General features: G+C 39.0%; 1 protein-coding gene across 2 annotated transcripts; it reads right to left on the bottom strand.

Moving 5' to 3' along the window:
* Positions 1-269: 269 nt before the first annotated feature.
* Positions 270-26,884, bottom strand: Cep76 (centrosomal protein 76). Of its 2 annotated transcripts, XM_050157895.1 has the most exons (13): positions 26,658-26,884; positions 25,752-25,907; positions 23,276-23,348; positions 22,348-22,572; positions 20,293-20,478; positions 19,123-19,220; positions 15,524-15,652; positions 13,146-13,334; positions 9,629-9,742; positions 7,976-8,142; positions 6,222-6,555; positions 1,779-1,996; positions 270-1,481 (listed from the first exon to the last, which is right to left on the bottom strand). In XM_050157895.1, the coding sequence occupies exons 1-13, from the start codon at positions 26,718-26,720 to the stop codon at positions 1,343-1,345; spliced, it is 2,091 nt and encodes a 696-aa protein (XP_050013852.1). In that variant the 5' UTR covers positions 26,721-26,884; the 3' UTR covers positions 270-1,342. The 2 variants fall into 2 exon arrangements, with proteins under 2 accessions (XP_050013852.1, XP_050013853.1); XM_050157896.1 differs by lacking the exon at positions 9,629-9,742 and having other exon boundaries at positions 26,658-26,881.
* Positions 26,885-27,007: the final 123 nt, after the last annotated feature.

Genomic DNA, 27,007 nt, shown 5'->3' with positions numbered 1-27,007 from the left:
CATCACTGCCTGGCACAAAATCTTTAGACTTTAATTTCAAATAATTTCAACAAGTTTTAGACCAGTGAGGTGGCTCAGCAGGTAGAAGCACTTACTTGCTGCCAAGTCTGATGACCTGAGTCTACTCTCCACCATGGAAGACAGCACCTACTCCTGAAAGTTCTCCTGATTTCACCTACTCTGTCACCACATTACACACACACACACACACACACACACACACACACACATGAAGTGAATGTAAAAAAAGTCAAACATCCAAAAACAAGTAAATAAATAAAGTTATTTTATTTGCAACAGTAGGTAATGAAAAGAATAAATAATTTGGATAGTGAACTAGCATACATTTACATCTTAAGACAACCAATGGGTAAAGCAACTAAACTAAGAAACTGCACACAGAGGCAGGCAAATCTCTGTGAGTTCCAGGCCAGCAAAGGCTACATAGTGAGATACTGTGGGTATAGCTCAGTGGTAGTGTTGGCCTGGCATGCAGGAAGCCCTGGGTTTCTAGTATCACAAAAACAAAACACCCTTCTGCACAGAAGAATGGACAGTCAAACTTGACAAATTTATCATTAGCTCCATAGAGAAAGTCAAATCACTTTGTAACTAGGAAGTGTAATAAGTATTTTCTAAAGTGCTCAATTCATTTTAATAATATCAATAAATTATTTACACTCCCACATACTCATGTGAGATGTTATTAATATTTATGCTTTTGATACATTTTTTTTTGAGATAGGTTTTCACTGTATAGCCCTGACTGGCCTGGAACTTGCTATGTAGACCAGGCTGGCCTCTCATGGGATTAAAAGCCTATGCCACCACACTTGGCCCTTTTTCCTATTCTTACATCAAAGTCTTCTCAAAAATTTCTGGAAAGCCTCAAATATCCCTAATGTCATGAGTAAACCACAAAAATACTAATTCAGCAAAATATATTTTCATCTATGTAATAAATAAGCTATTAAGAAGTTAACCTCCTAATTTGTGTAAAATAATCTTTCATTTATGAAAAATAATGACCATTTTGATTTAACTATGGCTTAAATCACTAGACAAATATCTTAATGTAAACATCTTATATTCACAGTCAAACTGAGTCCCTCAAAAGAAAGTATCGTTTATTATTATACACTTAATTTATACTAAATTCAATACAAATTTTTTATACTTAATTTTTAAGTACATACATGATATTTTAAAACATTACCAGTCAGATCTATACAAAACATTGACATCAAAAGTCAGAGGCTGAATTTAAATTAAGAAGCCTTCACACAGCTACTCATATACCATTCTAATAAAACACAGGAGTAATTCTTAGGAAATGTTAGTCCTATAATACTGAGCGATATTTACAAGCAAACATGATCCAAACAGCACATGCAGATTCAGGGTAGGTAAACACGCGAACACGAACTGCCAGTCGCACCTGATCTCCGCGACAACAGATTATTTCTTCACAAAAAGGAGACCTATATAAAAAGAAAATGTGTTTAAAGAGAAAGTCACTGTAGACACTCCCATGTATGTATGCTGACACTCCTAGCAATGATCAGAACAATTGCCTTTCTAGATTCCTTTTGTTTGTTTTTGTTTTCCAAGGCAGGGTTTCTCTGTGTAGCTCTGGCTGTCCTGGAGCTCACTTTGTAGACCAGGCTGGCCTAGAACTCACAGAGATCTGCTGCCTCTGCCTCCTGAGTGCTGGGATTAAAGGAATGCACCCGGCTGAATTCATAAGTTTCTTCATTATGAATCCATAAAACCCTTACCGAAGACAAGTGGCGAATGCACGCCTTGCGTTTCTATACACAAAATGTATTGGAAACCCTTTAAATGTGTGGCCATCAGGTACAGCCCTCCTGATAGCATCTTGAAATTCCTCATTGCCTGCAGATATGCTTGTTGTTCGCTCAAATTCATATGACGCCAAAGCTGGTGATAAAAGATAGGAAAGCTGATCCTCCCAAACAGTAGTGAGGCCAAGATCCTGTAACAATTAAAATAGCGAAAAATATTAGCATCTTAAAATCCAATTACAGAAAAATGTACTTTCTACTGCGTTGTTTTTTCCCCAAACTTTTTCTCTGTGTAGCCCTGGTTGCTCTAGAAATCACTTTGTAGACCAGGTTGGCCTCAAATTCATCTCCCAAACACTAGGATTGCAGGCATGTGCCAACTCAAGATGAGTCTGAGTGTGTGTGTGTGTGTGTCAGAATCTAACTCTGTAGCCCTAGCTAGCCTTCAAAGATGTCCTCCAAATGACAATGATTCTCCTGCTCATGCCTCCTGAGTGCTGGGATTGCAGATATTTGTCACCACGCCTGAAATGAAGAGATTTGTGTTTGTTTTTAGATAAATTCTCGCCATGTAGCCCTGACTGGTCTGGAACTCAGAGATTTGCCTGGTTCTGCCTCCCAAGCTTTCAGGTTTTCTTTTTAAAGACAGGGTTTCTTCTACATAGCCCTTGCTGTCCCAGAATTCGCTATGTAGACCAGGCTGGCCTCCAGAGATCTGCCCACCTCAGTCTCCCAAGTGCTAGGATTAAAGGTATGTGTCATCATGCCCAGCTGAAGAGATTTTTTTTTTGCATTTTACATTTTTAAAATTGTTTTTAATTAAGCTATATATTCTTCTCCATTCCCCTCCATTCTTCTTCCCTGCCCTTCTACGCTCTCCCATGATCCCATGCTCCCAATTAACTTAGGATTTTTCTTTTACTTGTCTTTTTCTACTTCCTATGTAGATTATATCAATGTATGTCTCTCTTAGGGTTCTCTTTATTGTCAAGGTTCTCTGGGATAACACTGCTTTCACTATGTCTCATAAATTTGGGTATGCTGTGTGGTCATTTTTGTTTAATTTTAGGAAGTCTTTAATTATTTCCTTTATTTCTTCCTTGACCCATTGGTGATTCAGGTGAACACTGTTTAATTTCCGTATGTTTGTGGGCTTTCTGAAATTAGTGTTGCTATTGAATTCTAAGTCACGGTGATCCAAAAAGATACATGGGGTTATTTCAATTTTTTGTATTGAGAAGTTTTTTTAAGGTATCATAATTTCTCAGTTTACTATTAATTATTCTAGGAATGAACAGTAATAAGAATAAGAGGACGTTATTATGTTCTATTTCTTAGGAATAACTAAAAATCATTCAATACAATGATTTATCTAGCATGTATAAAGTTCAAAACTACAAAATAAATATCAATTAGACAGAATACACATAATCATCCTAATATAGAAGACATATGTCAATAAACTTTGCGATTGTATTTTATTTAAATTGCTTGGTAAGGCTTGGAGCCCTGGGTTCAATTGCTAGAACTACATAAAACTAGGTTTGAAGGTGCACACTTGTAATCTCAATACACAGGAGTTGGATGCAGGAGGATCAGTTACAGAGAAAGTCTGAGGCCAGCCTAGGGTATAAAAAACAATTCTGTCCCCCTTACCCCTTAAAAAGTTTAGTAAGACAATCTGCATAAATTCACCTACAATAGGGGACAAAGTCAATAAATCAATTGAATAAATGACCCTCAAGTATTTCCTGAACAGTGATCCTAAAAGGCACTATCTTCTACACTATAAGAGATTAAAAGGTAAAGACAAGGCTGGAAAGTTGGCTCAACACTTAAGAGCACTTGTTGCTCTTACAGAGATCCATTCCCAGCACCCACATGGCGGCTCACAATCATCTGTAACTCCAGTTCCAAGGGATCACAGCCCTTTCTGAAAGTCGTGGATACTAGGCATGCAGGCAAATACTCATACACAAAAAATAAGAAGTAAATCTAAAAAAAATTTTAAAAAGGTAAAGACAATATGCTACCTACCAGCTGACAGAAAACTTAAAACACACATTTCTATGAATGCTCAAGACAATTATGATTTCATCTGTAAACACAGTGAACTTGATATACAAACTAAGCAAAACCCTTTAGGTACAAATATCAAAAACGTCTTAGAATTCTAAATATTTTCCTTCTGTGATTACTGACCATGACATTCTCCTGTCATCCACTCAGAATTCTAGCTGTTGTAAAGGAGTCTCAAAGGCCTGAACCAACTTAACCCTTTCCCTGCACAGTCCCCTAATGGGTTACAGGTGCTACTGACTTGAGCTAAAGACCCGGATTTCAGATACAAGTCAATGGGAAATGATACCCTCATTCTGACCTTAATTTACACGTCCCTGCTTACTAACAGGTGCAGCTTAGCTATGTCAGTTCTCATACATAATACCAGAACACCACGGTGAAACCACAGGACTGTGTTGAAAACAAGCTTATAGTACAATAAAATATTGTCCTCATCTGTTCAATTACCAGGCAACATGAGAGAAGGAGAAAACAAGGAGGGACTTTCATCCGAGCCGTGTAATTAAGGAGTCTCCCCATCAGCTCCATGCTGGAAACAGTGAATGCTTTATGAGCTGATGAGCCAGGAGTATGATAGGCCAAGGCTATTGGTGATTGGGAGTCCAGGAATATAATGAACCAGTTTGCCTCTGACAGCTTTTGGAAAATAAGGAAAGTTTCTCCAAGAACAGGATTCTAAAAACACCGAAGGTACACTAGAAATACATCTTTTCTAGAAATTTTAGATTTCAGTCCCTTGTTGGCTGTGAGTCATAAATAACTTACTACTCTAAGGCTTTGGTCTCCTAACAGTTTCTTTTGATAAATGTCAAAGTGTCAAGTTTGGGCAGTGTATGTGTACACACATGTGTGCGCGTGCAATCCTGGGGACTTTGTACATGCTAACAAACACTCTACCATTGGACTACAATGCCTAGCTTAAGGTAAATTCTTAAAATATGTTGATCTCACTAGTGGTGGTGCACTGGGAGGAAGAGATGGGCTCTCTGGGTTCAAGGACAGTTTGGTCTACAGGATGAATTCCAGGCCAGTCACAGCAAGAAAGTGACATTTTGTCTCAAAATAAATAAATTAATTAATTTTAAAAAACATAAACATGCTAATTTTATCCTTTTAATCAGTGCCATCTTGTCTTTAACGCCCTTTTAAAGGATATCTACATGGCTAATAAACAAGACATCTGATCCTATTATTAAAGGAATACAAATTAAAGCTAGAATGAGGATATAATTTTATGTCAACCCACATGGAAGACAGTAAACAAGAACAGAGCTGGAGAGGTCACTCAGTAGTTATAAGTATTTGTGGTTCTTCTGGAAGACCGAGTTTCAATTCCTAGAGTTCACGTGGCAGTTTACAGCCTCCTGTTAACTCTGATGGGAATCTGATGCCTTCTTTTGATCTCTGCGCACACCTCTGATGTACATACATACATACATACATGCAGACAAAAACTGTCACATAAAATATATAAACTTTAAAAAGAAAAAAGCCTAGGGGTGGGGACAAAAGGAAATTAACAAAACTTTTAAAAATGTATTGGTTAACTGAAGAAACCATTTCACAAAGAGGAAATCCAAACAGTGACATTCAACCACAGTCTGACTGAAGAATGTGAACAAATCTCTAATTCTTCAATCTAGGAGGAAGTAATAACTTCGAAGGTTTGGTAGATTTGTTGGATTCCCAAGAAATGGAGTGAGACTGTGAGCCCCTGGACATGGGTTCTAGGATCTGAACCTGGGTCCTCTGGAACAGCAAGAAATGTTCTTAGCTACTACCCTATCTTTCCATTTGGCAATTTTTAAGTCTCACAACTATGTCCCATAATTTCCACCACAATAATTTTCATAAAAACAGGACTAGAATAATGAGTGACTACTGGTATTGAACACTTAAGGAAAAAAAAGTTGGGATAGATGGCTCAGTGGTTAAGAGGACTTATTACTCTTGCAGAAGACCAAGTCCAATTCCCAGTAACCACATGGCAGGTTGTAATTGTCCATAAATCCAGTCCCACGGGATCTAGAAAGTCGTTTTGGACTGGGCACCAGACATGCAAGTGCCACACACACATACCTACAAGAAAAATACTCATATACATAAAACAATAATTCTAGCCAGGCATGGTCGCACACATTTTTAATCCCAGCATCCAGGAGGCAGAGGCAGGTGGATCTCTGTGAGTTTGAGGCCAGCCTGGTCTACAGATCAAGTTCAAAGACAGACAATGCTACACAGAGAAATCCTGTCTTGAACGCCTCCCCCCCAAAAAAAAATTATAAAAAAATTTAAAAACAAAAGTATGAAGCTACAACTAATTTTATCGGTCACCTTTCTGTGCTCTGACACTAGAAGTCTCAGCTGCATTTCGATTTCATTGCTTGTGACTGAGGCGTCAATCGTGGATGCGCACAGAGGTGGGAAGGGAGGGAGAGACGTGGTAGCCCCTGGAGCACACACAGACTTAATTGCTTCTTCACTCATGGGTTTCCACTTGGACTCATCATTCAAATCAAATATGCAGGTCTCTACTGCATCCGAGGGTTGACAGTTCCCCAGGAACATCTGATGATTGAAAACACAACCAATTGTTCGATAGGGGTACAATGGTTTGGGCTGTTCAGCAAGTGGAGGTCCATCAGGATTAGTAGGCTTGTGGATGTACCTAAAAGACATAATTTTATACGATGAGAATTTAAAAACTACAAAGGCAATTATAATACTAAGTCACACACACACACACACACAAAAGTATGCTGTAATTACATGCCAAGACTCAAGTTTGGCCTATGCTTTTGCTCTATGCATCGGCACAATCTGATGACTTGGGAGTGTTTACTCACTTGCTCATATTGAAGAGGCCAGAGGCTGATAGTGCACAGGTGTCTCTATAGCTATCTACGTTTTTTTCCTTGTTTTTAAAGATGGGGTCTTTCCTTGAACCCAAAGTTCAGTTCTGGGTTGACTAGATGGTCTCTGCATGCCTAGGATCCTTCTGGCTCCCCACCCAACATCTGGGGATTACAGCACATGTCCACACTCGGGTTTTATGTGAGTTCTGAAGGTCTGAACTCATGCCTGCATAGCAAGCACTCCACTGACTTATCTCCCCAGCCCAGTTACTCCACCTTATCTGCATGGTAACACCTTTAGAAAAACCAACATTGGGCTGGAGAGATGGCTCAGTGATTAAGAGCTCTTCCAAAGGTCCTGAGTTCAATTCCCAGCAACCACATGGTGGCTCACAACCATCTGTAAAGAGGTCTGGCGCCCTCTTCTGGCCTTCAGGCATACACACAGACAGAATATTGTATACATAATAAATAAATATAAAAAATTAAAAAAAAAAAAGAAAGAAAAACCAACATTATGGATCCCTGAGTTCGAGGCCAGTCTGGTACAGAGTGAGTTCCACAATAACCAAGGCCACACAGAGAAACCCTGTCTCAAAATAAACAAACAAACAAACAGATGAAAAAAAAATAGAAAAGAAAAAGAAAATGTCCTATGTCTATGATGAAGATCAAGGAAGTTTATCCTGGAGAACATCATAATTAAAATAATTTAACTATATATTATTAGGTGTGACTATCCAATATATATTTCCTAATATCATGATAATAAAGAATATTTTAGAATTACATAATATTTTCTTAAAGATCAATTTACTTAGTTACATTAAGTAAAAAAGTCTGTAAATTTAGAGTACCAGCCAAACAAACGAAACTTATATAATTTCAAGATGGCTCAGTGGATAGATGCTTGCTGCCAAGCCTCTTGTCCTGAGTTTGAGCTTTAGGACCCACATGGTAGAAGAAATCAGTTCTGTACATTGTCTTCTGACCCCCAACACTTTGAATCAATAAACAAAACAAGTAAATGTAAGGCCTCGGGTTTGATCCCCAGCCCAATTACACCTGTGTTTCCTTTAATGTTTAAGAGCTTCACTATTATCATGTATGATGTCGATGGGTGAATACACACATGCGTTGGCAACACAAGTGGAGTCAGAGGACGACCGTTTGGACTCAACTCACTGGTCCTAGACGTGCATTTGACTATCCTTGTAAACTTAGTTGACTAACCTGTGCCCTGTTAAACTCTCCCAAAACGTGATGGTCCCATCAGTCCCACAAGTCATAACCCATGCGTGAGGTGCCCCCTTAGCCTTGGTCCCCACACAGACAAAAGCCTCCAGTCCATATCCAAGAAGAAGGCTGCACAGCAGGTTGGCGTGGTCTTCACAATCACCCTAGAAGGTAAAGTCAAGTAAGATTAGTATGTATCCACAGCTGCATTAAATACCTAAAAACAACAATAAAAAGTTTCAAGTTTAAGTATTAGTTAACCAATGTTAATCTGAAGTAAGGAGAAAATATGCTAATGTGAAAAGATTCTAAATTACAAGGAACATTTAAAAGATAAATAAATGGCATGAATAAGCAAGCTGAAAAATATTTCAGGAGGAAAGGTAAATAAACAAAAAATGCTCAAATTAAGCAAATGAATTCTAACAGTACATGTATATGATTTTAGGCTGAGAAAATGCTTAGAACAATTAATGATAAAATGTTTATTATTAGGATGAATTAAAGATAATTTCCCCTCTATTGTTAAGATTTTCTCTGCTATGTTACTGTCTTTGGTTTGTTTTTCATATAGGTTCTCACTACATGGCAAAAGATGGCCTTTAATTTGCAGTGATCTCTTGTCTCTGCCAGATGCTTGGGTCACTCACAGGCATGTGTCACTATGTCCATCCCTTACTATACTACTTTTACAACTTAAATATGTTATAAAACTGAGTTGGTAGAGTGAGTGAGTGCCTCACATGCACAAAGCCTGGGTTCAGTCTCTAGCACATCATAAGCAGGCCATGATGGTGCATATCTATAATCCCAGCACGCAGGAGGTGGATCAGAAGTTCATTTTAGACCACCGTATAGGCATATATTATATTTGTATATACAGATATTTTAAGTATAAAAAGATTATGGGTAATATAAAAAATAATGACCAAATGTGAAAATTAAAAATTATATATTTTCCCTTAAAATGTATATTCTGGTCCTATAGTTATAATTTCCTTCCCCATCTCACAACTTTTTTTTGCAGTATTGTAGACTGAACCCAGGGCTGCTCTCCTATTGAGCTATACCCGTATCACACTGTTTAATAGAAACCTTTAGACCCAGTATGTGTCTTTTACTAAGATTTTTGTCTTAAAAACAAAACTCAAAAATAACATTTAAAAGGCATTTAATGCAAAAGTCTACTTATAATATCAAAAATTTCAAAGCAAGCAAGGCGTGAGGACTCATGCATTTAGTCCTAGCACTGCAGAGGCAGGCAGATCTCTGAGCTCACAGTCAGCCTGATCTACAGCATGAGTTTCAGGACAGCTAGAGCTACACAGAGAAATCCTGTCTCAAAACAAAACAAACAAACAAACAAAAAATTCCATGGAATTCACATGGAAAATGTGTTCTTTGTACAATATTAAATTTAAAAAAAGACAAAATTTTATCTATATATTACTTATAAATTTTAAAAAATGGAAAAATAATATATACAATGAATAAATATAAAAGATGATAAATTTGGAATAAATTATTATTTGCATCTTTAATGACACGGTGGTAAAACAATTAAATACAATCTCTCCAAGACAGTCAGGGTTACACAGAGAAACCCTGTCTCAAAAAAAACAAAATAAAGAGCCTTGGTGTCCACTCTACCTTGCTCACTGGAGCTGATTCCCATGGCCCCGGCCACTGAGGGCAGGGACTATCTGGATGCCATGCACAGGACAGCTCTACTTTTGGCATATGCTCCCAAAGACATATGAATAGCTAAAAAAAAAAAAAAATGACACCAGAAAAGCGGAAGCAACAATTTTGCACAACAGGCTTTAGTGTGAAGTCTGAACTGTGCAACACTAGCTCTGGACTGTGGATATGATATAAGCTTTAAGTTCTTGTTGCCTTGACTTCCCTGCTATGACGGACTGTAACCTTTCTCCCCAACTTGCTTTCTGTCAGGGTATTTTAGCACAGTAACAGAAATAAAACTAAAAGGGGTGATAACTTGCATTACAAAACAACTACTTATTTAAATAAAAATGTTAAATATATATTATTCCTATTGCACTAGAAATTTTCTAAGTTTAAATATGTAAGAAGAAGCTTTAGAAACTACAGCTTGGCAATAAACATTGTCTTGAATAAATAATGTGTTTTCCAACTATTTTAAAGATGCAACCTATTCTCGGGGGAGCATTTTTGAGGCAGAGTTTCTTTGTGTAGCCTTGGCTATCCTAGGACTAGCTCTGTAGACCAGGTTGGTCTTGAACTCACAGAAACCCACCCCCCTGCAACCGCCTCTTGAGTACTGGGACTAAACAAGTTTGTCACCATCTTCTCCAATACAACCTATTTTTAAGTACAGTCAAGTTCTTTGAGTTTTAAGCCGTGGCAAGTAGTTCTACTTATAAACAACTATGGTTGAAGGCTAAAGATAGTGGGGTAGCTAATCCCATTTTGGATCTTAGCTGTTGTATATTTAGTTGATTAGAACAACTGTCATTACTGGATTTAGGGCCAACAACAAATTTTCATATGTAAGTTGGATTTTTTTGTTTTGTTTTTTGCTTTTCAAGACAGGGTCTCTCTACATAGTCCTGGCTATCCTGGAATTCACTGTGTAGACTAATCTGGCTTCGAACTCACAGCAATCCACCTGTTTCAGCCTCTTTGCGGGTATGAGCCATCACCATCTGGCTTTATAAGTCGGATTTTAATTCTATTTGGTAACTTTCATAAAACACATTTTACAACAAGAATTAGTTTGGGTTAATCAAAGGACCATGGTACCAGGAAGGAAATTTACCAATTCTAAGAAGTATAACTTAGTCAAACTTTTGTTAATTACTTGATTTTTATGACTGCTGGGTCCCTCAGGAACCTAAGAAAGGTATCTTAAGCTATCTGGTATGCACCTGATACCTTCTCCTTTTATGTCATTATGTGAATTTTAACAGATTTGACACTGATTTAATAAGTATAGTCTCATTAAATCTACCTCAAATAATTACAAAGCCAAGAGGAAGCCTTTCATGTTTATGGGATGGGAAAATCCATCTAAGCATTTTTTTAGTTCTTTTGTTACGAAGCTACATGAATCGAGTAAACATTAGTACATAAAATTCACTTGACACTTTTAGTTAAAGTTTAAATTTTTATGAGTTGCAATTGAGTTCTTTTTTTCCCCAAATACATACCAAAATTTAAGTCCTTCATTTGGAAGCCTTTAGAAATAAGGTGGGTAGAAAGCATTCATTAGCTGGGTTCTTGGTTTGGGGGTTTGGCAGTAAGGCACATACACGCCTTTAGTCCCAGTACTCGGGGGCAGAGGCAGGTGGATCTCTGTAAGTTCGAAGCTAGCCTGGTCTACAGAGCTAGTTCCAGGACAGTTGGGACTACATAGAGAAACCCTGCCTCAAAAACATTACAAAATAAAAAGGAAACCAAGAAAAACAAAAAACGAACCTTTCCAACTGACAGGTCAACCTCTTACTGAAATGTTTCCTCTGCTGTATGAACTGTCCCTGGTGACTGTACACTCTGTTTACACAACCACCAACAAAATGACTACAAAACAGCAGCAGGGGAAGAAACTGTCTGTTCCTGTTTCACTGACAGTAAATGGTAAAAGCAGTCTTACTTGCTCACTATATTAGTAACATTTTTTAGAGTTTAGAAGATTAGGAATCAGGGGGAGGGAAAGGGGAGGCGGCGATGGGGAAGAGACAGAAATCTTTAATAAATAAATAAATAAATAAAAGATTAGGAATCATCCCATACTCTAAGTTAAATTACTGAAACCATTAAAAGTTTATTTTCAGTAACTGGAGAGATGGTTCAGCAGTTAAGAGCCCTGGCTGCTAATCCAGAGGACTCCTCGCTAATGTCACTTCCAGGGGATTTGATGCCCTCTTCTGGCCTCTGTAAGTACTACATATGTGTCACTCACAGAAAAACATGCAGACAAAACACCAATACACAGTGAAGAAAAATGAATACCATGAAATCCAAGAATTTCTCTCATAATTATTGTTTATATATTTTGTTCCTTTATTTTTTGTTTTTTCGAGAAGGGTATCTCTGTGTAGTCCTGGCTGTTCTGGAACTCTGTAGACCAGGCTGGCCTTGAACTCAAAAAAAAATCTGCCTGCCTCTGCCTCCTGAGTATTGGGATTAAAGACCTGCACCACCACTACCCAGCTAAGACTTTTGCTCTTTTTTGAGATAGTCTCACTATGCAGCCTTGACTTGAGCTGGAACTTGCTATGAACACTAGGCTAACCCCATAGTTACGGAGAACCACCTGCCTCTGCCTTTGCACACCACCATATCCAGCTGTTTCATGTTTCAGACAAGATCTCACTATATAGCACAGACAGGCCTGGAGCTTTCTGTTGTCCAGACTGGCCTTGAAACCATCTTTTGCCCTAGCTTTCCAAGTGCTAGAATCACAGGCATGAGCAACACATTCAGCTCTATGACTTTGTTTCTGACAAGTAGGTCTGAGACTCTATCTTAAAGGAATAATATTCTATTAAATATGAAATTTCACCGGGTGGCAGTGGCACATGCCTTTAACCCCAGCACTCGGGAAACAGAGGCAGGCGGATTGCTGTGAGTTTGAGACCAGCATGGACTACAAGAGCTAGTTACAGGGCTGGAGAGATGGCTCAGCGGTTAAGAGCATTGCCCGCTCTTCCACAGGTCCTGAGTTCAATTCCCAGCAACCACATGGTGGCTCACAACCATCTGTAATGGGGTCTGGTGCCCTCTTCTGGCCTGCAGGCATACATGTAGACAGAATATTGTATACATAATAAATAAATATTTAAAAAAAAAAAAAGAGCTAGTTACAGGACAGGTTCCAAAGCTATAGAGAAACCCTGTCTAAAAAAAAAAAAAAAAACAAAAATAAATAATAAAAATGGAATTTCATACAAAAATAAAGATGGTAGGTTTTAAGTGCTGATATGTAAATGTTACAGATAATAGTGGTAAGATTTGACTTGTTCAAGTTGGTAATATATATGTTTTCAAGTAAATTTTTTTTTTTTTTTTTTTTGTTTTTTCGAGACAGGGTTTCTCTGTGTGTTTTCAAGTAAATTATAAGCATGCTATAAATCAAAAATACTTATGATAATGGATATTGCTATTTGTTATGTGTATATGATACCTTGTTCCTACAGAGAAAAGCCAGCAGAGTGCACCACTGCTCCTGTTTGCCACCTCCTCCAATAACAGGGGCTCGTTCATAACCAAGAACATTGACAAATCGTGCTGCTTGCCTCGGAGTATCCAGAAGCCGTCCAGCTCGAAGTGGTTTAACATAGGAACAGACCGGTCTATTTATCCCATTTTCATCCTGGAGGAAGAAGGGGAAAATATGATCTGCAACAAGTTAGTCATCCCAAGAGTCACATCTTTCTATTACACTGTAGATAATTCAGGGCACCATTTATTGAGTGTATAACTTGCATCCAGCACTAGGCTACTAAGAGTTAACTTCTTTTAAATTCCTATAAAGTCTATTTTATACTCACTTCATAAATGAAACAAACTATAGCCATTATACAATGGACCCAGGATTTTGTTTTCTTTTGTAAGACAGGAGTGTAGTCCTAGCTATCCTGGAACTCGCTCTGCAGACCAGGCTGGCCTCAAACTCAGAGATCACCTGCCTTTGCCACCTGAGTGTTGGGATCAAAGGTGTGCCCTGAAGCCAGGGTTTTTAAGGGCTAAGCTGTCTGACTCCAAAGCTTGTGCTACTCAAGAACTGCTCTGAAAAAGGCTCAGCAGGCAGCTAAGGGAAGGAAAGGGTTCTAAATCTAGGATGAAATAAGCTTTCATATTAACACACAGAACTTTATACCCAGGCAAAATGTTAAAATATTTTTGACTGATTGACAATAGTCAACTGAAAATAGAATTCGAAAAACATTTTAGGAAAATACAATATATTCTAAACACAGGATGCATTTTATGATTTTATATTTTATTTTATTTTTGAGACAGGGTCTCATCATGTGCAGCCTTGGCTGGCCTGGAACTGTGACCTAGCTGGCTTTGAACTCACCTCCCTGCTTCTGCCTCTCCAGTGTCAAAGGTGTGAGCTACCATGCCCCGAAGGGGATGCATGTTAACAATTATGCTGAATAACTACTAAGAATGCATATTTTTAGAATTGGTACTAACAAAGCCCACATTTTTCTTAACATTGTGATTACTAATATAGCAAAGTGAAGGAGCCACTTGTGATTAAATTTTGGAAATGATATAAAATGCTCTGACAGAATAAAACCTAACTCAGGCAATAGAAACACTACTGCTCAATTTTTAGAAACACTGATGGACTTGTACATGGCACCTGCCCAATACTATCCCATACCTTAGCAAGGACAATACTATGTAAAGTTAGAAACAATTTTTCTCCGTCACACCAATGCTAACTTAGGACTCTTATCGCCAAGCTCCCTATCTAGAAATGAAGCTATCTGTAGTCTGTTCCAATGATTAGGGAATGTAATGTACACGACTGCTGTCATCTGAAACAAAAATGTCAAAATAATCTAACACTGCACAGAAACGACATACATAAACTATTTGATCTGTTCCTCAGAAGTTATACGTATATACTAAGTAGAAACTATACTTTAGACTAGTAAAATGGAGCATGTAATATTTCTTGAATGGGCAGCCACTGCTCCAGTGTGCCACCTGACAGCAAAGGTAAACAACTAATATCCCTTAGTGTATTGTTGCTAAGGCACAACAGGGCAGCTCAGCTGTACTAACGGCACTTTCAACCTAACAACATGTTCATAAACGTGAACCTGCGCTGTGAGCCAAGGTGCATCTGCAGCTGAAATTGTGCAATTAAATACTGGTTTGGATATATTGGTTATACACAATTAATGCACTTAGTATTGTTTTTAAAATATTATTTTTACTACTGTGTATATGTAATGTGTGACCACGTGCACAGGTCAGAGAACAACTCTGTGGAGCTGGTCTTCCTTTTTACCTTTATATTCATATGAATTCTGGATTGAATTCAGGCTGCCAGTTTGCACAGCAAGTGCTTACTCCCTGAGCCATCTCGATGGCATTTAGTACTGTTTTTCACTTTGCTTTGTAAAAACTAAGAAACACAATGTACGCCTGTTCTGAACAGAGAGTCCCTGTTCTGTCTTAGGGCTATATTTGGATATAAGTCATAAAGTGTCCAAATTTTTAATCAATATTTTTTTTTTTTTTTTTTTTTTTGATTTTCGAGACAGGGTTTCTCCGTAGCTTTTGGTTCCTGTCCTGGAACTAGCTCTTGTATACCAGGCTGGCCTCGAACTCACAGAGATCCTTTTTAATCAATATTAAGTATCATAAAAAGGTATATTTCAAGTAAAAAAAAATGTGTTATGCCATTGAGGTAGCCAATAAAAGATAACTATTTTAGAAATCAACATTCATCTGGGGAATGTAAATAAATATTTTTCAAATGCAAATTAGATATTTACATCAAACACAAGCATGAAACTTTTCTAACAATTTACAAACCTGTGCAAAAATCTTTACCAGCCGTGAATTGTGTGAAGGTCGAATTTGCAAATACTCTCTCCACCACTGCTTAGCATACACCAGAAATAATCGTTCTTTCTCTGCAGTTTTCTGACGTTCTAAGGCAAGCTTGATTAAAAAAAAATTAAATTTTTATAAAATTTCCTAAATTACTAAAACAATCTACTGTTCTCCATTCCTGCTACCATATATGAAACTGAACTATCATTGACTTACTTGCAAACAAATCAACATTTCCTAGATTTTATAACCACTTCAATAATCCATACAATACTCTCTAACTGGCCCTTTCCTGCACAGAACGCATATTTTTAAATAATAAAGCAGGTCAATCACCTTCTACCATACTGAAAACTACCTGCCTGAGTATTCTGACTCTGGCCTGGTCTCATTTTCTCTTTCCCATCCATACAAGCCTTTGCTCAAGGCTGTTGCTCCCACTATCTGGAACATATAGGCCCAACTTTGGAATTACTAATACTAATGTTTCTTGCAGTTTAGATATCACTCTAGCACAGTCACATGACCTAAATTGGCCTCCAGTAGCTATTCTAACACATATTACCCTGCAGTAATTTTTCCACTTAGCACTTTCTGTCTCTGGCATTTTGTTTACTATCTCCAGACTCCTAAAAATAAGATGTTGTAAATCTGCAATTCATAAACCCCTGGGTTCAATTCCCAGCTCAAAAACAACAACAAACTTTGAACCCAGACCCTCCTGTTTCAAAACAGCAACAACAACAAAAAAACCAACAAAATAAATTATAATTAAAGTAATTATTTGAGCCAGGTGATGGTGACATGCACCTTTAATTCCAGCACTTGAGAGGCAGAGGCACAGGCAGGGGGATAGATCTCTGAGTTCAAGAACAGCCTGGTCTACAGAGTGCATTCCAGGACAGCCAGGGGTACACAGAGAAATCCACTCTTAAAAAAATAATGTTTATATATTATATAGCTTTATAAATAATATATACACACATACATGATAACAAAAATTTAAAGGGCTATGGCTATGATTCAGTGGGAGAGGGCTTGTCTACCATGCATAGGGCCCTCAATTCAATCTCTAGGATAGTAAATAGGTAAATTACATTTCTTAAAGTAAAAGAGCAATAAAATTAAGAAATAACAAGACTAAAAAATAGCAAGACTCTATTGCCTAGCATGTTGCAAGGCCCTGGGGTTTGATGCCCAGTATAGAGGGGATGGGTGGAAGAAAGGAAGGGGAAAGGAGAGGGAGAAAGGCTAGACCATTCAAGACTAAAGTATTGGAAAGTATAAAGTACTAAAATACTAAAGTTAAGGAGAATAATTCCACAAGACAGCAGAGAGCCACAGTTGCAACCGAATCACAACAAAACAGAAATCCAACTCAAGGGACTGAGAAATCTGTTGATCTTATAAAACCCAGGAAGTAACTATTGAGACCTGACAGTGGAGTTAGGAGAGTATCAGGGCTGTGCAGCCTCGCCTCTAATCAGCACATGTATGAATGATTGTCCAACGGGTCTCTGTACAAAGCAAAGCCCACGGAGGCTATCTCTCGCTGGGCAAAGACCAGTGGACTGTGGGGCAGCTCAGGACATTGCTGGATTCACACGGCTTGCAGGCTCTTTTCTCTTTCATTGTGTTGTTGATTCTTTTGGCAGTTTTCAGTTTCACTCTGTCAGTCACACATGGGACAGCTGTAATTTTCCCTGATAACTCCATTCTTTCTCAAATGTTTCCCTAAGATTCAGCAGAGGGTTACTGCTTCTAAAATTCTGGTATGGGAGGTCCTTCTGTCTATGTGTTACTTTTATTGGTTAATGAATAAAGAAACTATCTTGGCCTGTGATAGGGCAAAAGACCAGAGCTAGGCAGGGAAAACTAAAGTGAATACTGGGAGAAAGGAGGCAGGGTCAGAGAGATGCCATGGAGCTGCAGCCAGAATTAGACATGCTCGAACTTTGCCAGTAAGCCATTGCCATGTGGCAATACACAGATTAATGGAGATGGGTTAATTAATATGTAAGAGTTAACCAATAAGAAGCTAGAGCTAATGGGCCAAGCAGTGATTTAAATAACATGGTTTCTGTGTGATTATTTTAGGGCTGAGCAGCCAGGGACAAATAAGCGGCCCCTCCAACAAAATTCGTTATATTGAATTACTAACTGCAATTCCTACCCCTGAGAACTTTTCTGACTCAATAGAGAAAAAAAGTGCAATCAAAATATAGGATGAATATATCCACATTAACCATACACAGGAGTGAGAGAGAAAGAGTGTGTGTGTGTGTGTGTGTGTGTGTGTGTGTGTGTATAAAGTAGTGGAAGAAGAATAGTATGGTGGGATATGAAAGGAGTGCCTTATCAAAGTCTGCCTCTTACAGAGACTGAGATAAACAGGACCCTCTTATAGGTCAAGTAACTATATAAAAGCAAATCTTTTTTCTTTCTTTTTTTGAGATAGGATTTCTCTGTGTAGCCTTGGCTATCCTGGAACTTGAACTCAGAGATCCACCTGCCTCTGCTTCTTGAGTGATGGGATTAAAGACACGTGCTACCATGCACAATATAAAGTCATATCTCAGATAAGAAAACAATTGCTCGGATTTAAATATTGTTCTTCTTAGAGCAATGTACCCATGGCTCTAACCTTTTAACTCTGTAACTGAAGGAAGCTGTCAGCTGGCATAAGTGCTGCAAAAGCAGGACGTTCCTACCTCAAAATTAAGTTAAGCTTGCAAAAAGCTGAACTCTTAAGTCAAGAATGAGATTATGCAGGGGATGAGAAAATGTGTTTGGGGAAGCATAAAGGGGAACAAGGGGGTTCTTATGATGACTACGATGTAATTCTTAGTAGTCAAAAATAGAAACTAATAATAAAACTGTTTATGTAAGCCTGGTGAAACAAGCTGTTAAAGTATAAATAAAAACAGCACAAAGTATTCAGGGCCACTCGTGTGCAGTTCATCTGGTGATCAAATTTTTCCTTGCACCCCTTCCCATTTCAGGACCTGAACTTGAGCCAAGGCTGGGTTCCAGCAAGAGAGAAAGTCTCCAAGTGTTCTACAGAGGATTACACAGAAACCAAGCTCTCCGGAAATGTCTATGAAACGAGGGAGGCTCAGCAGGCAAAGGTATCTACCCACAAAAGCCTAATAACCTCAGCTTGATGCCTGGGGTACACATGGTGGAATGGTGGCACCCACGCCTCAAAGTTATACAATAGCACAGCACACATATACCCACCCACCCCCAAAGCACAGAACACACAAGCAAATGCAATAAAACTTTTTAAAATACCGCCCCACGATGCTCCTCCTATGTCCTTCAACTTTGTGTCTCTCTCCCATCACACTTAAGGTCCTACAGTTTGATCAACCCGGGGCCTCGTATATGCTTAGCAAACACTACTACTGCTTCACCAGTCCAAGCTTTAAAATTCTTTTCCCATTCCTTTCGGCAAAGTTTTAGTACAAATCTAAACAGGAATGTTATATATTTTTTTTTCTAAAAAAAGAAATAGTTTTTAGAGTAAATATTTCCTACAACTAAAGCAAATGTACAAAGAAGAAAAACTGGCTTACCTGTGTGTTCACTACTTCTTGAGATAGTGTTTGGTTGAGTGGTGGGTACATTTCAAGTTTTATATTTAAAATTCCCACAGAAACTTTTGATTCTGTGCCTATAAATACAAATAAATATTTAAAATTCTACTTAAAAACTTTATTTAAAATATAGAACTTTCAAGACTATACCAAAATACTTTAGGAGTAAGGTGTTTTATCACCTAAGTAGAGAGGTAATACTCAACATTACACTCTTAATAGTCATATTAAAAATGAATCAAAATTCTTAAAATGATTTTTACTTTTTACTAAAGCATGTACTTTAACATTAAATACATTCTTGGCTTTCTAAAAGCACTTTAAGGAACTTTTCTGACCTCATAAATTTGGAATTCTTAAATTTATATCTTTAAGTACATAATTCTAACTAGACATTACATTAAGTACAAAACAAAAGCAATTGTTAAGAACCTGTTCTGTCTCAATGAAAATCAGAATGCATTCATACCTTTTATTATATACAGTAATTCCATCTATCATTTCTTATCACATCATGATTTCAACCCATGATTTTATATAATGTACAACCTCTGCCTTGTATTATTCATTGTTACTGACAATGAACAAGTTATCACCTTTCAAATGTTACCTCTCCACTGTAATAACCATTGATATGAAGGTGGCACGATGGTATAGCCAATAATCGTAGCATGAGGCAGGCCAACTGTTCTATATAGGGAACTCAAGGACAACCTAGGATACACTGTGAGATTCCATCCACAAACAAAAACAAAATAACCGGTAACCTCCCCGCAAGAACCACTGTAGTGAGGGTGATGTACTGTACTCTGGAGCACAGACAAAAGAAGCTTATGCAAACATATTTATGTGTTTAAAAAAATCCTGTTTTTTTAAACCTCATATTTATTTATCAAAAAAAAATGTTGAACCTCCAAAATTTCTATTCATTTTCCAATGGAAAAAAAAATTCCTTAGGATAAGCCAGACTGACTCTGAAGAACTATGGTGGCATTATTCTTCCTGATTATTCCCTAAGAAAACTCAGTACTGAAATTCTCATGGAGGCCTGTTTTAAGGTCTCCCCCCGTAAAGCCCTTCACATGACATAAAATGTATTTACAGACAATCAGTATTTATAAAAAGGTGAGAGTGCAATAATCATCATACCTACACCCATAAGTTCCACGGTCAGACTGGTCACTCCATTTTCTGAGCCCAAAACTGATCTCCATTCCAGAAAATAGGAAGCCACTAGCGTGGTCTCACCAAATATGTCTGTTTTGATCAGCACCATATGAATTGGATCACTTATCGATAACATTGTTGTTGAATCAGCCATTCTAGTTCCATCACCTAGCAACACAAACCAAAGAAAAAAATACACTATATTACATATTACTTAGGAACACAGAATCATTTCACAAGCTGAGGATGTAGCTAAGTGGTAGTGATTGCCTAGCACGCTCAAGGCCTTGAATTCCATACTCAGCACCAAGTGTACATGTGTGCACACAAGAGCACTCAGGTACTCACACACACACACACACACACACACACACACACTTTTACTGAAAAGTATACCAAATAATCTTACATACAATGAAATAATTTGGTGATATCTCTGAAAGTATGCCAGGATCGGGGGAAAATACCATGCCATTTCTGTGACTAATGTTTGACAGGACTGACAGAATAGGACGAGTTATTTAGAAGTTATTTAGTTATGTTACAGACAGTGCTTTCTACCCATGAAAAGTCTATTCTTCAAAAGAATGTATTATATTACATGGCACTACAGAAGAAAAGGCCATCAGCTAGGTGAGGTGGCACACACCTTCATTCCCAGCACTCTGGAAGTAGAGGTGAGAGAATCTGTGAGTTCAAGACCAGCCAGTGCTACACAGTGAGATCCATCTCAAAAAAATACATACACACAGGGCTGGAGAGATGACTCAGAGGTTAAGAGCACTGGCTGCTCTTCCAGAGGTCCTGAGTTCAATTCCCAGCAACCACATGGTGGCTCACGACCATCTAAGATGAAATCTGGCGCCCTCTTCTGGTGTGCAGGCATACATGCAGGCAGAATGCTGTATACATAATAAATAAATAAATAAATCTTAAACAAAAAAACAAAACAAAACAAACACATACACACCAAAAAGAGAAACCTAAAAATCCAGGGGACTGGGCAGATGGCTCAGTGGCTTAAAGCACTTGCTTTTGCAAAGGATATTTGTTCAATTCTCAGTGCGGACATGGTAGCTCACAACTCTCTGCAGTTCCGGGGAATCTCATGTCCTCTCCTAGCATCTGTAGGCACTGCACATTGGGCACAAACATACATACATGCAGGCACAACAACTACTCACATAAAAATAAGTATTAAAATAAACACATATGTCATCATTAATCCTCAAATTACTTCATTCTTCAACTCCAGAAATTACTACATCTTTAAAAGGCATTAAATTATTTAGGCAGACTTCTGCAATTTTGATTGCTTTATGACTTTAGGTTGATGAGTAAAATATATCTAATACTTTGTATAAACTTTGACTTTTTTTTTAAAGATTTATTTGTATGTACTATGTATGCAGTGTTCTGCCTGCAGGCCAGAAGAGGGCACCAGATCTCATTACAGATGGTTGTGAGACCATGTGGTTGCTGGGAACTGAATTCAGGACCTCTGGAAAAGCGGCAATGCTCTTAACCTCTGAGCCATCTCTCCAGTCCAACTTTGACTTTCTTTATGTTTTGTGTTTTTGAGACATGGTCTCACTATTGTAGCCCAGGCTGACCTCCAACTTGAAATCCTCCTGACTGAGCTCACCCTGCTGCTTAAAACTCCCAAGTGTTAGGAGATTATAAACATGAACTACCACAACCAGATTCAAACTTTAAATTACAAAACTAGTGTGGAGACACACACTTGCAAGTCCAGTACTTGAAGGTACAAAAGACTATGTACATGACACATACGAGCAATTAACTTAAACCAAAAACTAGAGATACTTATCTATCATAATCAATCTCTCTTCTCCCCCACCCCACAAGGTCTGTCTCGCTATGGAACGCATTGATCTAACTGTCCCTGTGCTGAGAGCTGGGATTAAAAGTTGAGCCATCAGGCCGGGTTGACAATCTCTCTATAGCAGAAGCCATTGCAGTTGTTCTGCAATAAAAAGCAAACAAATGTAGCTAGGTATCTTTACAGTTTCTTACCTAAACTTTCTCTGTGAACTTCAAGCAAAAAGCCATCATGGAAATCAGGTTCACAAGCACATGGAACAGGTTTTGAACGAAAGCGCTGGTTCCGATAATGTAAACATAAAGTAAAAGTTGAACAAACTTGTCCTGGTAAAGGCTCCGGTTCTTGCAGATGTTCCAAGAAAGCTTTTCCACCCAAAACCTGAAGGTAAAGATACCTCCGTGTTGGATCAATATTAGCTGCAAAGTGTAGCAACATATGAGGAAACTGCCAATAACTGAATGAATGTGATCAAGACATTAGAAACACGTGACAGAAATAAAGACTTTGACATAAATAAATCGCCAAATTTACGATGTAGCAGAATCATTTGTGTTATGGTAAGGAGAAATCTATGATATTCTTTACTGAGTTTATAGTTTCGATATGACTAAGAGAATCAAAGCCAAGGTCAGGTGTATCTTTGCTTTTTAGCTGTTTATTAAGCATATAATCACCTCCACAAACTGAGATCATTATCAGCTTAGTAACTATATTTGTCAAATAATTATTTCACCACTAAAAAAGCAAGCACATATAGTCTTCATTCTTTGTTTTTGGGATAGGGTCTCTCTGTGTATCCCTGACTGTCCTGAAACTCACTATATACACCTGGCCTCAAACTCACAGATATCCACCTGCCTCTGCCTCCCAAATGCTGGAATTGGTATACTACCAGTTCTTATAAAATGTATCATTAAGACATAAGAAATCAATGTTCCTTATTTTGGTTCAACAGTACTGTATAGTATATCATATACTTTATACAAAATGGTATCTAAGTTTTAGGTAAACTAAGTACTTCATTTTGAAAAGAAAAACTTGAAACCAAATGCCAAACACTACATACCCATTACCAACCACAACCAAGTTTATGTTAAAAATATTTATGTATATACATACTTTTTTTTAATGTTGATTGCTTATCAAAAGCAACTGTTTGCTTTGGAGAAGAGAGTTCTTGATCAACACTCTCCTAGAAAAGCAAAGAAAAATACAAATTAGAAAATAAGAATTCTGGTTAAGAAAATGGCAGTGGCAGAACAAAACACCATAGGATCAGGCTCCTTCATAAAGAAGAACAAGAGATTAGATCACACTGCCTCCAAAAGTAAAACCATACAGACTGGAAACAAATCAAAGCCTTTTTTCCCCTAGCCTAATTAAAATTAAAATAGCTGCATAAGGGGCTGGAGAGATGACTCAGAGGTTAAGAGCACTGGCTGTCCGTCCAGAAGTCCCGAGTTCAATTCTCAGCAACCATATTTGGCTCTCAACCATCTATAATGAGATCTGGTGCTTTCTTCTGCAGAACACTGTATACATAATAAATAAATTTTAAAAAATAGCTGCATAAAAGAGATCTAAATGGTAAAAGTCTAAAATGAAAGAATTCAATTGTCTTAATTTAAATCTTGCCATTCACAATTTTCTTTTAAAGAGTTTTTGTTGTAGTTTTGCGAGTGTTTTTTTTCTTTATAGCTCTGGCTTTCCTGCGGGGTCTCTATGAAGATCAGACTGGCCTCCAGCTGACAGAGATCTGTCTACCTCCTGAGTGATGGAGCTAATAAAGGTGTGCATCACCAAGCCTGGCCTTAAAATCAAACCGTTACCTTAAACAAGGCTAAACTTCCTTTAAATCCTATATAACATTTGGCTTCCAAGAACAGAGGCATGCACCATTTCTCCCAGCACTTAGGAGACAGAGGTTAAGTGGATCCCTGAGTTCAAGGCCAACCTTGTCTACTTAGTAAGTTCCAGGACAGTCAGAGTTATATAGTGAGACAATATCTCAAAAAAAAAAAAAAAAAAAAAAAAAAAGAAGGGGGCTGGAGAGATGGCTCAGAGGTTAAGAGCATTGCCTGCTCTTCCAGAGGTCCTGAGTTCAATTCCCAGCAACCACATGGTGGCTCACAACCATCTGTAATGGGGTCTGGTGCCCTCTTCTGGCCTGCAGGCATACACACAGACAGAATATTGAATATTGTATAAGTATACATAATAAATAAATAAATTAAAAAAAAGAAAATAATAATCCAAAAACATTCCACAAGGAATTGATTTTTTAAAAAGCAGCATTCGGCCACCTGATGGCGGTACATACCTTTAATTCCAGGACTTGGAAGGCAGAGGCAGGCAGCTCTCCCTGTTCAAGGCCAGCCTGGTCTACAGAGCAAGTTCAAAGACAGCCAGAATTACAGAGAAACCTTGTCTTGAAAAAACAAAACAAAAACAAACAAAAATATAAAAAGTAACATTCATGAAGCAGAGGCTGTTAATAGGTCAGTTTTTATAACAAACCTCAAAACCCAAAAGATGACAGTGTATTAATGTACCCAATTCTCTCGGGTATGAGTCCATCCTATTTATAATAGGATATTATTCCTGTATTGAGGCCACAGTTTCTCATTATTGCCTCATTTTCAAAAATAAGGCCTACTTACTGAGTGCACCAGGATACATCCCACTACTGACCTACTTGTACAGAGATTTGAGGGGTTTATGTAGTCAGTTCTTTTCTTAAGAAATTTTCTAAGTGTATCTGTTTTAAAAACAGAACTACCTGAATAAATGACAGATCCACAGAGTAACAAGAGGAGTTTCTGCCACTTCAGAGAAAGGAAGATGTGTACACCTCCCATCCCATCAGCACTATCTGCCAACTCATGGTGGGGCCCACTTAAAACCTTAGAAAAGGAGCTGGGCTGTCAAGGCACACGCCTCTAATTCCAGCAGTCAGGATCTGAGTTCAAGGCTAGCCTGGTCTACATAGCAAATTTCAGGATAGCTAGGGTTACACAAAGAAATTCTGCCTGGAAAAACAAAAAGCAACAACAAAACACCCAAAGAAAGAATATTACAGGAGCTGACTCAGTGGTTTAGAGCCCTGGTTGCTCTCACAGAGGACCTGCGTTCAATTCCTAACACCCTGAGGGTGGTTCACCCCATTTCTGTAAAGCCCTCTCAGACCACCGTGGACACCAGGCAGGCAAGTGGTACAAACTCACATGTGGGAAAAACCACACAAGTCTTTTTTAAAAACTAAGAAAACTGGAAGGGTAGTGGTAGCGTATGCCTTTTATCCAACACACGGAGGGAGGCAGACGCCAGACTGGTCTACAGATTGAGTTCCAGGGCCTTTTATCCAACACACGGAGGGAGGCAGACGCCAGACTGGTCTACAGATCGAGTTCCAGGACGGCCAGGGCTACACAGATAAACCCTGGCTCGAAAAACAAAACCAAAAATAACCCTGAGAAAAATGGCTATTACTAGAGAGAATGAACTTACAGTACTTTTACAAAAGAAGAGCCCCAAGTATGGGCCCTTATAAGCGAATATTAATACTTTCAATGTGTTTGCCTAGAAAACTACTCACAGGCACAAAGTTAAGTTCTTTCATCACATCATCAATGATTCCTCGACGTCTAAGAGCTTTGATCAGATCTTCTGTTGATAAATGTTGTTGATCAGGTGCCAATTCTTCTCGTATAGTCTCGGCAAGAATTTCTCTGATTCTGCCATGGACATCCATCTGTGGAGAGAACACACATTACAATTTACAGCATTATAAAGCAGTTAAATACGCTTCTAGAGTTTGAGGCTTCTAAAACTACCGGCAAATGCCAATAAAAGCAAGCTTTTAAGATGTGAAATATTAGAAGCAATTCTGAACCGGTTATAAACTAACTTTATTGCTGGTTGCCCACAAATAATTCTTTAGAAAAGGAATGGAGATTCAGAAGCAAAAGAACACAAACCTGGAAGGAGGCAGAACCGGAAGCGACCGCTTATTCAACTTGCAACTCTAAACTCATTTGCCACTCTGTTTCCTTGCCTGGACGATGGAAAAGCGAGACTGTCTAGAGGATTCGACAAAAGAAGCTAGCGACTCGGCACACAGCCTGGCGCACGAACGCACCATAAAGAGGCTTTATTACTTCAGCTTACGGGCAGCCGCCAAGCGCCGCTGGCAGAAACTCGCGCTTCTCTCTCCCCGCAGCCCCGTTCTCTGTCACTCGTTTGAGTGCCCTGTCTCCCAGCTTCTAATCGCAGAGTAGGGGGTTCCTGCCTTAAAGTAACCCTGACTTCTCGCCTCTCCACGAATTTGAGGAAACCACCAGCGATCGCCTCCGTCCACAAGCCGGCTGCAGAGCCCTCAGCGCTCCCTGCGCGTCTCCCACCCGGCAGATGCTGGCCCGCCCCGGCCGGGTCCACTGCCCTTGCTCGGGTCCCCACCGAGCTCCGGAACCGAGCTCGGGGCCGATCCGCCCGTGCTCCTCACCTTGCTCAGCTGCTGGTGGATGAGCTGCTTCAGCTCCGAGGCTTTCTCCGGAGGCAGCGACATGCCGACTCTGGCGCCTCGCGGCCGCCTCAGACGATGCAAGCGCGGAGCCCGTAGTCCCGAACACTCAGCATCAGTGGCGGGAGGAGCACAAAGCGGCGCGGCGGCGCGATCGCGTCAGACCGGGCAGGGCGGGAACCCGGCTGCCGCGGCGGCACAACGAACTGTTTTCAAACGGTGCGGACTGACAGACGCCGGGGCTGTCCTCCGAGCTGCCTGATCGGCGCAGTCCACCGCGCCACCGCCTCAGGGATTTCCCGCCCCCACGCGCGGTCCCCACGTCCTCGTGT

The sequence above is a fragment of the Alexandromys fortis genome, unplaced genomic scaffold (assembly GCF_014885135.2).
Source record: "Alexandromys fortis isolate MF-2015 unplaced genomic scaffold, M_Fortis_MF-2015_v1.1 scaffold_94, whole genome shotgun sequence".
NCBI classification, from domain to species: domain Eukaryota; kingdom Metazoa; phylum Chordata; class Mammalia; order Rodentia; family Cricetidae; genus Alexandromys; species Alexandromys fortis.
This window is presented reverse-complemented; position numbering and strand designations above follow the sequence as displayed.

Coding starts and splice junctions, on each gene's coding strand:
- Cep76 (XM_050157895.1), bottom strand. CDS start 26,720: ATGTCGCTGCCTCCGGAGAAAGCCTCGGAGCTGAAGCAGCTCATCCAC. Junction 25,908..26,657: donor TCCACCAGCAGCTGAGCAAG/GTGAGGAGCACG, acceptor TTCTCTCCACAG/ATGGATGTCCATGGCAGAAT. Junction 22,573..23,275: donor GCAATCAACATTAAAAAAAA/GTATGTATATAC, acceptor TACACTTTGCAG/CTAATATTGATCCAACACGG.